General features: G+C 38.9%; 1 protein-coding gene across 15 annotated transcripts in view; it reads left to right on the forward strand.

Annotated features, from left to right (window-relative positions):
- Positions 1-15,440, forward strand: part of JHY (junctional cadherin complex regulator) — a 55,402-nt gene extending 39,962 nt beyond the window's left edge. For 7 of the 15 annotated variants that reach the window (XR_011540897.1, XM_070623319.1, XM_070623323.1 and 4 more), the window contains 5 exons: positions 626-1,287; positions 4,532-4,826; positions 12,353-12,433; positions 13,214-13,342; positions 14,972-15,440. Coding sequence is in view for 11 of the 15 variants with exons in the window: in XM_070623319.1 (XP_070479420.1) it covers positions 626-1,287; positions 4,532-4,826; positions 12,353-12,433; positions 13,214-13,342; positions 14,972-15,169 (1,365 nt within the window). In the remaining 4 variants the exon portion in view is untranslated. Of the gene's footprint in view, positions 1-625; positions 1,288-4,531; positions 4,827-12,352; positions 12,434-13,082; positions 13,343-14,971 lie in introns of all 15 variants that reach the window. The other 8 variants (XM_070623318.1, XM_070623321.1, XM_008518462.2 and 5 more) reach the window with 2 other exon arrangements.
- Positions 15,441-18,196: the final 2,756 nt, after the last annotated feature.

The following is an 18,196-nucleotide window of genomic DNA, read 5'->3' on the forward strand; positions in this document are numbered from 1 at the left end:
TGTGTATTTTGATGCAGATTTGCACTTTCTTTGTAAGTAGCTCTTTAAAGGAGATAAAGCTTCTTTTTTCCCATTTGAGAGCACTTCATTTTACAACATTTCTGTGTGTGTGTGAGGAAGAAGCTCTGAACTAACGTCCATTGCCAATCTTCCTCTTTTTGCTGAGGAAGATTAGCCCTGAGCCTACATCTGTGCCCGTCTTCCTCCGTTTTGTACGTGGGACGCCACCACAGCATGGCTTGGTGCTAGGTCTGCACCCAGGATCCAGACCAGCGAACCCTGGGCCCCAAAGTGGAGCACACAAACTTAACCACTGTACCACCTACCTGGCCCTCATTTTACAACATTTTAAGTCAAAGACTTCTCCTTCATATAAAACCCATTCTAAGCTCTCTATTTCTTCCTAGAAAATTCATAATCTGAAATTGCCAGGAGGAATCACTCAGCTAGTCACCTTCTCATTGCCTGAAATTAGAAAAGGACCCTCCATACTTTTTCTTTGTCCCCTTTCAATTCCATGATCACCTTCCTAGAAGTCTCAACTCCCAGTTTAAAAAACACTAATTTAAAATGTGGAAAGAGTGCCCATCTTTTACTTTTACATTAATCAAAAATGTCTTTTTAGAATTACCAGGAACACTGGTCTCAATATGAAAGTGCAAAATCAAGCAATGTACCAAGAGGTCAATCTTCTGAAGTAGCCAATGGCCAGCAACCTTCCAGAAGACCAGCCAAGCCTAAGATTCGAAAACAGCATAGACACCAGCCTGGCCAGAAGTCTTTGGTGACTGAAGAGCTGGTTGTCAGTCAAGGAAACCAGAATAACACTCCCAGACAGCAACAAAACCAAAATAAGCCTATTGATACTTCAGTAAAGCACGAAACAATTGTGATTATGAATGCCCATAACAGTGATTTACAACACTCAAGTCCACCTAGGAGCCAGGATCCCAAAGTCACCTCCCATAAATTTGCTCCACCACAGCAGGCTGTTGACACAGTGTTATATAAAAACTCTCCTGGATATCACTTGGTGATGAATGTTAGTAAAGAAAGAGGACGCAAAGACCAAGAAGAGAAAAGATTTTCATATCAGCAGCTACATATCAACACTCTTTCCAATATGAACTTGAACTACCTTAATGAACTTAATAAGAGACAAGTGCCCCTGAGCCAGAAAGGCTCTCAGCCTATTTCTAACATAAATGTGAATGGATCAACTGAAAAGAAGAAGCAACCCAAACAGACTTTTACAGAGACAAGATATAAGAATTTAGAAATATTATGGTAAGAATTCCCTTTTCTAAAGTGGTTTTCTAGAGGAGAAATGAGAGACTGCTGGAGAAAAGCAGGTGGGGTGGGGAGGGTTCCTGGGGAAAATGCACCTAAAAACATTTTTTGCTCTGATTTCTGCCTAAAATAGTCCACTTGTGACGTTTTTCTTTTCTTCTTCCCTGTCTCCTCTACTTTTTCCATTATAGTTAAACCAGAGGTTGGTGGGAGGGGAGAAGGACAGAGGGACCCAGTCAAAAAAGATCAGTATAGCTTGAGGGTTACAAGCAACGTTTGGGGGAAACAAATTATCTCTAACACTGTCATGGCCTATCCTAGAAAATAATTAAAATATAGAAAAGTATGTATGTACAAAAATATGATTTATAGAAATGACAATAAGGAATATTGACCAACAATAAGGAAATGTTTAGATAAATTCTGACATTTAATATCATGTAACCATTAAAAATTATAATTATGAGGAAACACTTCTATTAAAAGAAAAGAGTAAGGTACAAAATTACACCTAAGGTGTACGAACTTTACTATGTTAAAATGTGCACAGAAGAAGAAAAATGAACGAAAATGTCAATAGTGGTAATCTCTGGCAAGAGAGATTGGGGTTATTTTTCATTTCTTCTTTATACTTTCTGAATTGTTCAAGTTCCCTACAATGTAGATGTATTATTTCTATAATCAGAAAAAAGAAAAGTTATTTTAAAGATCACTTCAGGGGACATATCTTGATGTCATTCAATCAAATGTGTTTATTACACACCTGATGTGTGCTGAATATAGTGCTGGAATGCTATAGAAGATACAAAAGTAATATGACGCATGGCTACCCTCCAGGAGCTTACTTTCAAACTAGGGAGAAAGTTGTACACACATGAATTAATCAAAAGACATGTAAGTGCTACCCTTGGAGGTATGGAATGTACATTTTATAAGGTTCAGAGTTAGCTTCCTAGAAGAGAGAGAGAGAACAGGCATCTTTGTCTTTTTTCCTGACGTTAGAGGGAGTGCTGCTAACATTTTTACCATTAAGAATAAAATTTAATTTTTGGTAGATAGGGAGATAGTAAATTTCCTCCTATTCCTATTCCTTTGCAAAGAAGCTTTATCATAAATGGATATTCAATGTTACCAAATAGTTTTTCTGCATCAATTGAAAAATTTTCTCCTTTAATCCTTTAATGTGGCTAAATATAGTAACAGATTTCCTAATGTTACTCTATCCATTTATTCCCAGGATTAATCCAGTTTACGCTGTATTTTTAATAAATTGCTTGATTTGATTTGTTAACACTGTTTAGAATTTAACATTCACATGCATGAACTGAGACTGGCTTTAAATTTTCCTGTCTGCCACTGGCCCTGTCTGGAAGTGTTATCAAGTTATACCAGCCTTATAACATGTGTTGGAGAATATTGCCCCATTTTTGTATCCTCTGGGACACTTCATATACAAGTGGAATTATCTGTTACTTGAAAGTGTCACGGAATTTTCCTATAAAACTATTTAGGTCATGTATTTTTTCTTTGGCTTTGTTTTATTTTGTTTGGGGGTGCATATTTTTAACTTTATTTACATTTTTTGTGATACTCATGTATTTGGATTTATTTCTACCATCTTAATTTATCCTTTCTAACCACTTTTTTTTATATCTTCTATTGAACTGATAAGAATTTTGTTACTTTTTCCCTCTTCTGATTTGGAAATACGTATTCTCTATTTTTTTAACGTACATACTTAAGTAGTGTGGTGTTAAATTAATATTTCTATTCTCCTCCAGAACATATTCAAAATCATTGAATTGTTTCAATCTGATATCCTTTCTGTTACACTTATTATTTTGGTCCAGCATTTTGTCTAGGACCTTATAGCTCCAAAATTAATCCTTGCTTTTATTACTGCTGTACAAAATCGGTGCTGTTTGAGATTTCACTAATTGTTGATTAATGTCTTTGCCTCCCCTTCCTTCTTTCATTTTGCTCTCTCTTCTTGCAGTAGATCCTTCTGAAGTTCTTTCAGCCCGTGTGCATCACCCGTGAACTTACCTGAAATTCCGTTACTTTACTCTCTATATTGAATTATAATTTAACTTGGTGAAGAATTAAACTCTTTGAAAACATTATTTTTCTATCTCCTGGCTTCTGTGTTTCTTTGAAAAGTCTTTTGTTATATAATTATCATTTCTTTTGTATTTAATTTGTCACCTTTTTTCTCTCGTTGGTTTTAAAGTCTCTCCTTTCTTTTTTGGTGTTTTGAAGTTTCACTGTGATATGTCTAAGTATGAAATTTTTAATCCTGCTTGTGACTCTTCTGTGATTCCTAAATCTGAGGATTTGTCTCTTTCATAAATTCTGAAGAATTATCACCCATGTTCCCTTTGGGTATTATGTCTCCCAGATTTGCTCTATTTCCCCTCCAGGAACACCAAAGAAATGTATATTAGATTCTCTTATTCTAGACTCTGTGTCTTTTTAATTGTTTCTTATTTTCCATCTTTTATCTCTCTGAGCTTCTGAGAAATTTCCTCTGATAAGTCTTTCAGTGCAATAACTCTCTTCAGCTGTGTCCAATATACTCTGATATACCCATTGTGTTGTAAATTTCCATGATGGTAATTTCCATATCTAGAATTTCTATATGGCTCTGATTAAAACTTTTTTGTTCTTTTTTCAAAATATGTTTCTCTGGGTTTTGATTTCTTCATTCACATCTTAATCATTTTAAACGTGCTTACTTTATGAATGCTATCTAATATTCTATTATCTGAAGTTCTTAGAAATCTACTACGGCTTTTGTGTGTGTGTGCGTGTGCATGTGTGTCTGCTGACTCCCTTACCTGGTAGGTTATTTCTTCATATATTCTGGGATTTTGGATTGTGAACTTATGTTTATAGAAATCTAGCAGGCTTGGGTAGGTGAGTATCCCTCCAGAGAACTTTTATATTTGCTCTGCCGGATGTACAGAGGTACCCCTCCTCTGGGATCATTTTTATATTAATTTCTTGGTGTTGGATTTCCATGATTATGTAGGTAAATATGAACCCCAAATATTGTCCCATAGAAAGTCACAGGGAATTTTAAGATAGGAAATTAATGTGTGAAAAGATTAAGCTAAAGTTCATTAATTTGATTTGAGCTGTGATAAATACATCAAATATATGGTTCATAAAGACTTTCGTGCTAGAAGTCTTACGTATTCAGGTTTTATTAACAGGTTTGTGCTTTTTTTTTTCTGCTAAGGAAATTCCATTCTTCCTCTGACAGCCAACCTGTTAGAGCTTCTCCAGATTCCCGGCTGTCGCAGATAATGCAGCAGCATCAGCAAGCCTTAATGCAGCTGACCGAGGTGCAGCCCAGTGAAGGGGCCTTAGCCAGCGTCACATTTCCGCCCATATCATCAGGGGTGGAAAGTGAATCTCAACTCAGTTCAGAGAGAAGCCAGAGAAACCAAATGAAAATTAGTCGTAGCAATTCTGAAGGCTATCTGTTTCAACTGGAAAAAGGAAAAAAGCATCGGAAAAGAAGCAGCATTAAGGTAATAAAAGCATTTTACCAAGTAAGCTTTTAATTTTGAGAATACAGATGGGCCTTGATTTCCATTCCCCTTATGATAGCCTTGGAATAGGATGGTCGTTACTGAGCTGCTGCCACAACCGGGTGGCCCAAGGCCTAAGGAACTTCTTTACTCGCGTCCCTGCCACTGCCTGGAATTTCCCTCCTCTTCTTCCTGGAAGTTGTCGCTGCCAGGAACACCGTTTCCGTCCCCTTTCTGATTCATCTCAGGGAAGCATCTACATTTGCTGAGAGGCAATAGTCTTCCTTTTGTCCCCAGCATAAACATCACATCCTCAGGAAAGCTCCCCACGCCACACCTCACTCCCAGTCTAGGCTGTCTCCCAGGCACATTCTCGTATCCAAGAAGAAGAGAAAGTAGGGTTGAGTGAGCGAAAGCCCCTGTTGCTGCTGCATTTCCCCACCATCCATCACTCCCCCGCCCCCAACTCTTCTCGGCCCTATTCTCACTTCAGCTCCTGCAGTAAAATACCCAGGAAAGCTGATGATTGAGCCTTCTTCTGAAATGTTTGCTAACCTTTACCGGGTTTTTTGTTCACAAGAAGGTTCCCCATTACTAGCACCTTTGTACCCTTAAATCTTTCCCATAGGATCTATATGGTTAAATAAGGGAAATTGGGGGGGGGGGCGGCAAGTTTGGCAAAGTGGAATCTTTCCAGGAAGACATGAAGGAGCATTGAATGAGTCTTTTTATGTCCTTTGTATTTCTCTACTCTTATAACCAATAAAAACCCCTCAGGAAAGATCACTTGCTTCTAGCATCAAATTGTAAGAAAAAAGCTGGAAATGCATTCCGTTTTACAGAGCAATAGGGAAAGGCATGGTTGGAAGCAATAGACCTGTGGTGAGTTGGTTTCCCCAGGAGCAAAATGAAATGGAGATTTGTGTGCAGGAGGGTTGTTAAGCAGGGCCTCAGAACCACCCCTGTAAGGGATTGAGGTAGGGAGGGCTGGGCCAAGGGAGAGAGCGCTCGTGACGCAGTAGCAGCAGAAGCATCAACGAAGCCCAAAAGGGTTCTGAGTTTGGGATGGCCCTTCAAAGTCAAGGGACCCAGGCTTTGTTCCCCAACACAGACCAGCCATTGGCTATTGACTGCCCCTGGGGAAGGGTTGTAACTTTGGGCCTAGCAGCTCCATTTGGCTGAGGGCAGTTCTTAGGGAGGGACTCAACTGTGAGCCGTAGCATACAACACTCCCAGCAGCTGGGAGAATGAGTGCCTTGGTCCAGAGGGGCATCCACAACAAGGCAGTTTTAGGAAATCTTCCTTAGTTCAATTCAACATGTATTTGTTGAATTCCTACTAGGAACTGGGGTAGGTACTGGGATGTAAAGAGAATGAGCCATGAGCCATCCCGAGGAACTGGGGAAGATACACATGTAAATGGCTTCAGGATAATATTGCAATTAAAAAAAAGAAGAGAGAGATGCATGAGGAACACAGAGGAGGACACATCCCAATCTGGGGTCAAGCAGAGCTTCAGGAGATCATTGTGAGCTGCGTCTTAGAGGATGATCAAGAGTTAACAAAGAGCCTTTCAGGCAAAGGGACCAGCGTGAAATGTTCTTAAGCATGAGACAACATGATGCATGTGGGGAACTGACAGCATTTTGGTGTTTCTGTCACTGGAACGGGGAGGCACAGAGCATCAAGAGATGTAGGTGGAGAAGTAAGTAGGAGCCACATCTTAGAGGATCGTGTTTATCATTCGAAGAAGGAGGGCTTTATTCTCTAGGCTGAGGGGTGGGGACCACTGAAGAATTTTAACCATTATTAGATTTGTATTTTAGAAAGACTGCTCTGGCTATGGTGTGCAGGGCAGATGCAAAATGTTCCAAGAAGTCAGGAGATTATGAAGTCAGTGGACCCTCATGTGGAGCCCTCAGAAAAAAAAGAAAAGGGTGGCCTTGAAAAGATGGGGAAGCTGGTCTCAAATAGACGGTGGGTCATATTAAAGAGAAGAAAAGATGTACTGGCTTGGCATGAGACATGACCTCAGAAGTCATTGGATATGAAACACCCCAGCCCACAGTTGCAGCTCTCACCTTGGAGCCCTTTGCAGCCCAGGTCTTCACTCACTCACAACCCTGGAGTCCTTACCTCAGCTCCTTCACATACCCCCACCTGAGGGCTCCTTGAACTCCCCATTCTGATTCCACTCACTCATATCCTCCATTCCAACGGGGGCCCTAATGCTTGCCCAGGCCGTGGAAACCACTACTAGTGGCTTGGAGCTGACATAATCCCCAGTTTCACTATAAATAAGAAGAAAGGTGTTTCTGGGATGACAAGTAACTTCTCTTTTCACAGAAACATCATTACATGGTAGTTAGGTTCTGAGGTACAATTAGTACAGTTTTCAAGAACTGCATAAATAAAATAGGTTTTGTAGACTAGACGAGGAAGCCAGACACCATGCATGTTACTATTTCTTTAGGGAGATGTTTTCAGAGCTTTGGAACCGACACGTTCTCAAGGTGAGGCCAGCCCATTTGCTCCGGAACTTATGGGTTACCAGGGCCTAAAAAATAGCTCAAACACACTACCTGAGAAAAGAACCTTCTGGATTAGGGTTCTCGCCAACTATGGATAGTTGTTGAAAATGCAAGCTTTTGTGCTCAATTCTTAGTGAGCAGAGTTTAATGGAAGTCATGGATCCAGCCATTCCTAAGTTCTCATCTCTGCTCTGTCACCTCATATCTCTCTGACTTGGACAAGTTATTAATTCACGCAAGTCCCTATTTCCTCATATGCATCATCAGAATTGTTCTTTCCTGTTGTAGATTTGGTGTAATAAGTAAACAAAATAATGTATAAAACCTTAGCTTAGTCTCTAGCAAATAGACATTAACTAAATGTTAGTTTCCTTTTCCTTCCTCTTTTTCTTAGTAATTAGAATTCATGTTTTACTGAGGAAAGTATCCCAGTGACAGTGTGTATCACCAGAAATCTAAGAGCACGGAAGGGTGGAGAAGAGGAAGAAAGAGAACTTCCAGTTACTGCTTCCCAAACCGGCTCTCCAACGTGGAAAATCCCTCCCTCCCTGCTCTTTCAGGAATGTTACAATCCACACGTATCCATTTTCTCAGCCCAACACCTTCCGCCTACAGCTGACAAATACACAGAAGCACCCTTTGTCCTTTAAGCTATTCCAGAAGCTAAAATGATTTAGAACTGAGCTATTTGTATAGGACTGCAGGTAGCTGGGGCACCAGACAGAGGGAATCATTATCCAGGTCATGCCCATTTTCTGGTCACAGCAAATCTCGTGGTTTCCAAGGGAATCGACTTCAATCATATTAAAAATTTGAGGATTTGTAAAGATAATAGGCCCAAGAACCATTCTTCCTTTCCCGGAAGTTCTGTTGTGGCTGATTTATGAATACTGAGCATTGTCCATGCCATTAAATCCCGATGTCAGGCTGTAAGAGATTAACACGGTGCAAGGAATGACAAACAGTACAAAAATATCCATCACAAGCCTCCAAAAGTAACTGCTTAAGGCGTTCCCTAACAGCTGACCGTGTTGAGCTGAGCTGCGGTAATTAACTCGTGTGTTTGTTGTCACAGACAATCTGGGCATTGCTGCCTGACTGCCTCTAAGAAGAGGTTTATTGGGATTAAGTTTAGCAACTGCAGAGCAAATTTCCTTCACTTGCTGCTCCCCGGTATTTGAGGCATTGTTTTTTGTCCTGTTATTTGAGTAACTTTCTCACACTTACACATCTGAAGAATGTTCTGGAGAAAAGCCCTGCAGTGTCGCTCACAGCAGGGTATGGCATTTCAGAGTTGAAACAAGTCCTCACGGGACAATGTCATTTTCAGTTCAGGCTCACTTGGCCCCAAGGTTACAATAAAAATCATTCTTCTGGCTTGAGAAGAAGTGTCATGAGTTACCAGCGGAAACCTTCCGTCAGGAAAGCCCCGTGCCATCCTCTGCTGAAGAGATGGATGGTGAGCACCAGCTCAGAGGGCAGCTCTGTTCTTAGCAATCCGCAGCTACTGCCGGGGCTGGTGGGTGTCAGTTTGTGTGGGTTTTATGCAAAGACTAGCAGCGAACCCGTCAGGGATTTGCTGAGAACGTGCCTATGTTTCTCCCCTGTGTTTGGAGACCTAGTGGGACTATCATAGTTGATTTAAATTTTTTTTTCTTTATGCTATTGTGACCTTTTAGTCTGGTAACAGCCAAGGAGAGGTTAATCAAAGTAAATTCTAGGGCTTATTTTATTATAAAAGCCTTTTGAAGAGACCTAAAGTAGATTAGTGGTTGCCTAGGGCTGGAGGTGGAGGGGGAAGCTTGGTAACTGCTAATGGGCCTGGGGTTTCTTTTTAGGGGGAAGAAAATGTTCTAAAATTGGATTGTGGTGATGTTTGCACAACCCAATGAATATACTAAAAACCGCTGAATTGTACAACTTCAAATGGGTAAATTTGGTGGCATGTGAAATATCTCAATAAAGCTGTTAAAAAGACTTTTGATGGAAAGAGATCAAACAAAATTGCGGCGCTGTAAACCAATCAAGATTATTTGAGCCAAACTTAAGTAAATCCAGGATTTTTCATTGCCAGTCACCCAGAACACTGTTAGGAGCCATCGCTCGCCCTTGAGAAACATCTCTGCTAGAAGCAGCTCATCCCGTAAAGGGGTCAGTGGCATTTGGGGATAGCCCCTTTGTGCCACGCTCCTTCCTTCACGTCAGTGTGTAACGCTGGACCCTCGGCTCTGTTTTTCTGACAGCCACGATGTTCGTTTGAGGTGATGGTAAGAACGGTGGCTGGCGAGCGATGAGCAATTATTCATGCTTCACAGCGTACCTTCTGTGAGTCAGTGGAATGATTCAAGTTAAGCTGCTTCAGACTAAGGAGGTGATTTCTGGGCACTGATCATTTCTTTCTCATCAGTCTTGGACAAATTGGATTTATGACTTGGATATGACTGGGGTTCGCTTTCTTTTTTGTTGTTGGTTTACTTTGGCAAATAGTAACTTAGAGATTGCAAACAATGGTACAAATGGCATATGCCAGACAAAGAACAAATTTGCAATTGCAAAGCCTACAATATCTGAGTGCATTCACCTATTAAAAATTAGCAAAGTTTTAAAATGTGGTAATACCCAGTATAAATAAAGGTTTGGACAAAAAGGGCATTCTTACACATTGTTACTGGAAGTGTTCATTAATGGCCTTAAATATGTTCATGATTTTGTTTCAATCTCACTTCTCTTAATTTTCTCAAAGAAATAATCAGAGTAGCCCACAAACAATGCTCATCCCTAGGACATCTTAAATGTTCAACAGTTAGAGGAATAGCTGAGCAATTCAACTGTAACTAGACAATAGAATATTAGGCATAAAAAATTACATTTTCAAAAAACATTTAGTGACAGGGAAATAGAGTGTAATACTAAACTGCTTAGTGAAAAAAAAATAATTTGTAGCATTATGACAACTTTATAAAAGTATGAACAGATCAATCTAAAGGGCAGGAAGCAGCTATGTGGTTTTGCTGGGTGATGACTGTTTTCTTGAAGGAGATTTATGATTTTGAAATGCCTTCAATGAACAATATTTCTTCTATATGTTATTTTTTAATGATTTTAGTCCAAAAGCTTAAGAAAAGATTTTCTCTCACCTTTTAGAATTAAATGCACTGAAAGAGTTTTGACTGTAAATGTTTAACATTCTAATGGAGCAAATTCTATTTACAGAACTTTTAATCCTTGCAGTGTAGAAGTGTTGCCATAATGACATGTGATTTTGGCCCTCTGGAGCGCTAAGATGTACCATAGAAATTTTGTAGTACCATAGAAATATGGCCCTCAGCTACAAATCACAGAATTACTATTTACAGCAACTTCAAAAATATGGGTTCATTCTTCTTACATACAATTAATTCACAAGTAGATAGTTGCTAGCACTGGTGGTTTTATAGCTCAAAACATCAGAACCAGTGTTTGTATGATTCTCTTGTTCCTTTTTTCTTTCCTGGCTGCAAGGTTGCCACTGCAGCTCTAGCTCCAGGAATCACATCCACATTCAAGGCAAGAAAAAGGGAAGAGAGAGAAGCCATGCCAGCCCGAATAAGAGCTTTCCAAGATGCACCCTCTATCTACTCCAGCAAATTTTCATTCATACCTCATGGGCCACAGCTCACTGCTGGGGCGCTGAGGCAAAGAGTATTGACTCTGAGCTTCTACAGTGGGAATGGCAATGGAGAAGCTAATGGGTATGACCTCTGGGTAGTCAGTCAGTAGGCCACTGTGAGTAGAACACATTCTTGTAATGGTTGATACAATGTGTATGCATAAGTTCACTGTTAAGATTTGGGAGTTATATGCAGTAACTAATATGATGAAATTTTTTTTAAGTCTCTGGACTATGTCTGCCAAATTCTCTTTCAGGAAAGGGCACATCAGATATACTTAATATCTGAGGACTTAATAATTAACAGGAGCTTTCGAAATGTAGGGGAAAACCATGCCTTATCATTAGCATACAGACACATGGTCCGGCGCAGTTAGTACAGAACTGCCCTGTCTTCAGGATGGCTGTTCTTTCTCCATTCTAAGCACGAACTTAGCTATGTCCTAAGATAATGACTGTCATCCAAACCCTCTCTCTGGTATTGTCCTTCCTACCCTTCCCAAGGAAGGAAACTAAATAAACTCACAAACTCAAAGAAAAAAGGATTTGGTTTCCCCACAAAGGCATCGGCTGCAAGTAGTAAGTCAATTTTAATGTCAAAAGCAGCAGTTTCAAAAATATCTTAATCTAGCCTACAGTCAGGAGAGCGCTAGTATTTTTCTTGCCTTTTACTGTGCTCGGGTCATAATCTTATAATTAAATTGCCTCATTATGTTACTCTGTCCCTTTGAATATGAAATACTAATAAGAGCTATATAAAATTATTTGTACCCTTCAAAATATCTAAAAGCACACTGAATGAGTGTCTCAGTAGGTCTTGCCTAGACTCTTAACCCTTAAATGTTTACTTTCTTTTGAATATTATGACATCATTAGACAGGGTGCTCTCTTTTTAAAGCAATGTGCTTACCTGATTCGTTTAGATTGCCTCTACCAGGGAAATCATTTGGTTTAGTGAACTGCACAAGACTAGACATAATAGCAATAGCAGCAGCAGCAAAGTGCGTGTATATGTCAATGTATATGTTATGTTAAAAATGTGAATAACAAAACAGCACTTTACTCACTTGGAATTTTTTATTTATAATTTTCAGAATTTCAATATTTTTTTATTGCAGAAGTGGAAAAGTCAAAACATGTTAGCTAACCAGCTACAAATTACCAAAGAAACTATTATCAATAACTACCATTAAAATGGAAGAATTGTCAGGAAATGCACCCACTCTCTGACAGTCCACACAGGCTTCCATTCTTCATTTTCCTTCTTCCCTTTCTTATGTGGCTGTGACAACTTGGGGAGACAGATAAGTTCTCGAAAGAAACTGTCTCTGTGTTTATACTTTTAGAGTTCCAAGCTGAAAGGTTATCAGAAAAGAGAAGTGAAGCTTGGAGGCCTTGGACCTGACCTTGAGTCCATCCGAGACAAGGTGAGTGTGATGTACATCCAGCATTCTCAGGCTTGGCTTAGCCCATCTCCCTTTGAGCAAAACTGTATAAAGATGCTCCTCAGAACCAAGTCCCGATCCAAATGTCTCACTCTGAATAGAGACCCTTCTGAAACAGCATTGGTAATAGAGACCCAGACACTCCTTTTACCATAAAATAAAATTACTTAGCCAATGTTGTTTTGTATAGCCACCTTTTAGTTAGTTTTGAGGGCCCAAACAGAAAAGTGGGACACGTGCACATGAAAAGAGCTATGGATGTTACATGGTTGTTGGCCCTTCACAATAGAGTTATCCTGGTAATTCTGAAGAGTGGCTACAGTGAAGACACTTAGGGGAAGAGACTCCCAGCCCATGAAAGTGCATCCACTTTATTCTCTTTCCTCCAGTGAAAGGAGATCTTCATTTAATGTGTTTTAACTGCAGTTGCACTCAAGGCATAAAAAGAGAGTATAGTTCAAAGTTGGAAGCAAAAATGAAAATAAATTGGGTAAATGCAACCAAGAAGGGGCTAAATATGATTTAGCCACTGTTAAGGGAACACTGGGTACGCTATTGCCGTGACGTGCCCCCAAGAGAGACCATTTCCAGGAGAAATGTTAACTTAACCATTTCCCTGCTGTCACCCCAGGCGTGGGCATCCCGCTGCCTCTGTGCTGCTGACACAATATGCCAGCTCACTGAAATTCGTGTCACTTTAAACAGAGAACAGAGAGATCTAACAGGACTTGTGAGTCACCAGGACGTTGTTTCTCTGAGCAGATGCAGAAATTAAAACAGCAAAAGGAATATGCAAAACAAGTTAAGGAGTACAACATGAAGACACTCTCCATTCTGTCAAAACCCCAAACGGCAAAAACTGAAACTAAGCCTGCTGTCCCTCGGCAGAAGGTAAGAAATTCTCACCAACACAGTTATCTTTTCAATTTGAATTAAAAGGAAACCTTTGTTACTTCATAACTTAAGTTCCTCACATTTTTTGAACGTAGGATGTTTTAGCTAGTACGATTTCTGCAGCTACCCATCATTCGTAGATATTGATGTAAAAAGGACACACACAGGGGGCTATAAGGTTAGCCTTTTCTTCCCTGAAGTTCATTATTGTCTTTAGTCCTCCACGTTTTCTTCCTAGTATTTCGAGTTTGTCACACATAAAAACTGAATAGTATGGTGATTTTGTGGAAGAAACTTGCCATCTTGATTAACTATCAATTTCTTTTTCTACCATTAGAGTTTTAAGAAATTAGTGTCTTCTTGCTGTTTATGCGTACCTATGTCAAAGGAAAGTCCTTCATTTTTTCTCTCAAGTTCATTCCTCTACGTTTTTCCTAAGGGATTGTAATATGTGGGTTCCTCAATCAAAGAAAAATGATTTCATAAAATACAGAATGTTCTCCCTCTCAGATGTCATCCAGCTATAAGTTATGATGTGAGTGAAATATTCTATGGAGACACGGAGCTTTGCAGTGCAAGTCTCTGCTCCATCCCAGTAAAGACGTGGGACCCTCTGCATGAGGGACAAGTGACCCTTTGGTGCTTTTAGGAATTTGTACTTCATGTTCTCTCACAGACCATCACATTTTCTATTTATTGCCTTTCTTCCTCAGACCTTGAAGGCCTCAATCCACTTGATTGGAGTTTCCATGATGCCACGTTCTCTTTTTTCTCCAATCCATTATTTTTACATGAAGAGATTCAAGGCAACAAGTCTATAATTAGAAATTCCTACAGAAGTCACCTACACACACTGAGAAGTCTGGAGTTTTTCTGTTTTGAAGTTTTTTCCCCTTCCAGGACCTGAATATATTACCCATTCCCATTTTAGCTATCAAGAAATTCTTATTACAATATAGAACTAATATAAAGGCAGATTTAGAAATCAGATTTAGTAATCTCCTTTTTATTGTGATGCCTTTCAGAACTGACATCATTGAAAAAAACCCTGCTTTTTTTCAGTATGCAGGTGTCTATAGATATACTAAAGAAAAGATCATTTTCAACCTCTAATAAATACTTGCTAGAGTTCTAAGAGCCTAGGAACAAGAATAGTTAGTGAAATAATGGAGGCTCAGTTTAAATCAGCTACACTGATGTCTTTGGTCTCAAGCTATAACAAGTCCTCTTTGGATGGAAAGGTCTGTTAATATCTCCTTAATAGAAGTTTAGTTTTAATAAGACTGCCGGAAGCTAAAAGAGATCAAACATAGGAGAAATCTACTTTCAAATGCTTGAATAAAACTCAGTTTTATAAAGAAAACATCCAAAGGTACAACTGTACGTATCATTTTCCAACTCTTCTTCACAGCATATTGTGATGTGGCTAATTTATTTTGTTTAAACGTGCATTACATTGCCTTATTTGCATTTTCCCGCAGTCTCTATTTCCATCCATATCTTAGTACATTATTGTAGCAAGTCTCCTTTTATATTATCAATAAGCATTTGCTAAGACTAGATTTAATTTAAGGAATCCAGGGCTCACTTCCCATTTCAAATAAGTTTTTTTCTTTATGTTTTTAGGCTTTGGAATATGCTAAGACCATTCCAAAACCCAAACCTTCAAACCTGACCGATCAAGCATCAAAGGAAAAGAAAAATCCAACCCATGCTGGAAAAGAAGACACTTTACCTGAAATCTCACTGCTGGAAATACTGCAGAGCAGACACGAAAGGGAAAAACAGGCTGTGGCTGCTTTCAAAGTCCTTCACATTGTATAGACAACGTATGTGCAGGAGACTGAAAACACCCGGGGAATGGACAGGGAGAACAGAAACGCTAAGCGACCCCTCTGCATTGAGAGGGCTGACATAGGATCATCATCTGACTGCACTCCACCTTCACTTTGTACAGGATTTAAAAATAAGCGGCCCTAATACATTATGGTGCCACATTTTGCCTTCTAGGAAGAAGTTTTCTTTAATTATTTATTTTCAAATCAGTTAGAATTTGGGTTGAATAAGAACTAGGGAATAAAGCCTTTTGGTTTTATATTGGATCTTTTGATTTCTTAAATGACCTCTACCCTTCCTTACCATAAACTTTGAAGTTACCCAGAAATAAGTCTACCTACCTGTGTTTCTCTCTTACTTCCTGATAAGAAAAAAAAAGAGTATAAACATTTCAGTTTTTACTAAGATGAATTCAAATTGGACTAATCATCAGTATATTTTGAGATATCATTTCCAAAACATTTCCAAAATCTCTAAATTTAGCAGGACTTATATGTAAAATTGAAAAAAAATGAAGGTCCATCTGGATGTGCCTACTCAGGCAGAACGAATCCCAATGTCATACCAACAGAGCATCAAGAGATTAATAAGAAATCCACCCACCAGCCCAGACGCACCCAACTCAGGCAACTCCACGAGCCACACCTTCTCAAAGCTTCTTACTCCAAGTACATAAATTTGCTGGGCATCTTGCCATCAGAGATATCTTAAAATATTGTCAAATGTGTGCTTTCACACAAAAAATATTAGGTAAGACAAAAGCATTCCACAGTTTGCTACTAAATGTCAATATTAATAAATGTTTTAAAAAAATCTTTTAAAACTGAATGAACATTGTAAAATTCCCAAGTCTTAAAATAACTACTGGAGGATTTAATTTTTTATTACTTGCTTATACTGTATGGGCATTGCATTCTTAGATGCCCATATCCAGAAATGGACAATTTTAACAATAATTTAGGGCAAATCTGTTTATCTATACAGGTGGCATAAGGACTAGCTTTGGAGATTTATGCCTATGTTGCATACATTTTACATATACCAAGATGTGGTATAAAAGCTGCCTGGTACAAAACTTCCTCTTAAAACTGGAAGCAATTAGAATTGAAAGTCTGGATGCTGGCCCAGTGGTGCAGCGGTTAAGTGTGCACATTCTGCTTCGGCGGCCCGGGGTTTGCTGGTTTGGATCCCTGGTGTGGACATGGCACCACTTGGCACGCAATGCTGTGGTAGGCGTCCCACAGATAAAGTAGAGGAAGATGGGCATGGATGTTAGCTCAGGGCCAGTCTTCCTCAGCAAAAAGAGGAGGATTGGCAGCAGTTAGCTCAGCTAATCTTCCTCAAAAAAAAAAAAAGAATTGAAAGTCTGGAAGGATAAGTATCCGAAGATAAGTAGTAAACTGGCAAGTCATGTTTCAGTGGTACTTGAAAAATCATGTCATACATGAGGAGTTAGTTCAGGAAAATCACAGCCCACACTGCTCCAAAAACAGTTCATAAAAGAAGAGGATCCTTCAGGGTACATGGTGAAGACTTTTCTAGAAACATGAGATAGAATGTTTTTTTTTTTCCTAAATGGCCTTAAATTTAAACTAGCTCTAGAAGATAAAATAATGCATATAGAGACATTTTCATGTTTTTGTATTTAAAGGGACAGGGTAAAATTTTTTTAATATTCCGTTTCTATTAGAGTATCTTAAAAGAATTTAGAGGTTGATACAGATTTATCTTGTTCAACTGCCAATTTTTCAGAAGAGGAAATGGAGATCCAGAAAGGATAAATGACTCTGAAGTCCACCCAGCCTACTGATAGGAATGAGAGAGTAGCCAGGTCTAAACTCGGATCTTTCAACACCAAGAATGGCACTGTTTGATTATTTGTTTGTTGGCAGAGGTGGTGCTTGTTTTTCTGTGTAGGCAGAAGGAACATGTGTTGTTATGAATCTCAATTTTGGACCTGAACTTCCATTATTAAGTTCTCTTTTTAAAAATATACATTACTATATACCTTATCATATTTTTAATATGTACAATTTGGCAACTTCATTACTATATTGATAAAGTAAATATAAAAAGAAATATATAAGGCAACTCAGTTGTTGACCAATAAAAGATACTATTTTAATTTTTTCTAGAATATTTAAAAACTTTCCCATAACCATTTCTCTGTTAGCCTAGGCTTGGTTAAATCCTTCGGGCACTTTCACACATCCTGTCAAGAACCCACACTTAGCTGAAGCAGGTTAAACGACACAGTCATGTCAAACGACAGTTCACAGGATCTTTACTCCCAAGGCAAGTCTTTATCATCCAGCAGATAAGAGTCTAGAACATCAAAATTCTTTGTACATAAATATTGAAAGTGACAAGTGGCATCTAAAATGACTTTAGCTAAATAAATAGAACATATTTGCTGAAAGCTTGGGGTTGAAATCAAAGAATGGACCAAAATAGGCCTTGACCTGGCCCCAAGTCATCTCACAATGGTAAGATCCAGCAGAATGTCCCTAAGCTACCGTGATACTAAAGCAGGGTAGAGATTCTGCAAAAACAATAAATGACAAACACTGTTTTGCTCCTTCTTTACAGTAAATTATACTAATGACAATAACATGAATCTTTTATAGACCCAAGTGGATCAATGATCAATTTTTATAGTATTTCTATTTCAGATATTTAAGAAGGAAAAACAATTTGCCTATTAGAAAGCAAGGAACTTCAAACTTGATAGAATGATGGAGGGACTGTATTTGACCAGATGTTATATATGCCATTGAAAGACAGCGCCTGATTTGCCTAATCTCTACGAACTGGTGTAAATAAAGGACCTTTAAACCATGTATTCTTTCTTATTACAGCCTCCTTTTTATGGTGTTTTTCCATCTTGCCTTTCCAACAAGAACATCCTCTAAGAGGGAGCTTTTTTATAAGTAGCTGAATTTAATGACAGCTGTCTCCATGATATTGTTTTGTATAGTAAGGAGTCTCTTGGGAGTTATCTAGAAAACAACTCAA

The sequence above is a fragment of the Equus przewalskii genome, chromosome 6, assembly GCF_037783145.1.
Source record: "Equus przewalskii isolate Varuska chromosome 6, EquPr2, whole genome shotgun sequence".
NCBI classification, from domain to species: Eukaryota; Metazoa; Chordata; class Mammalia; order Perissodactyla; family Equidae; genus Equus; species Equus przewalskii.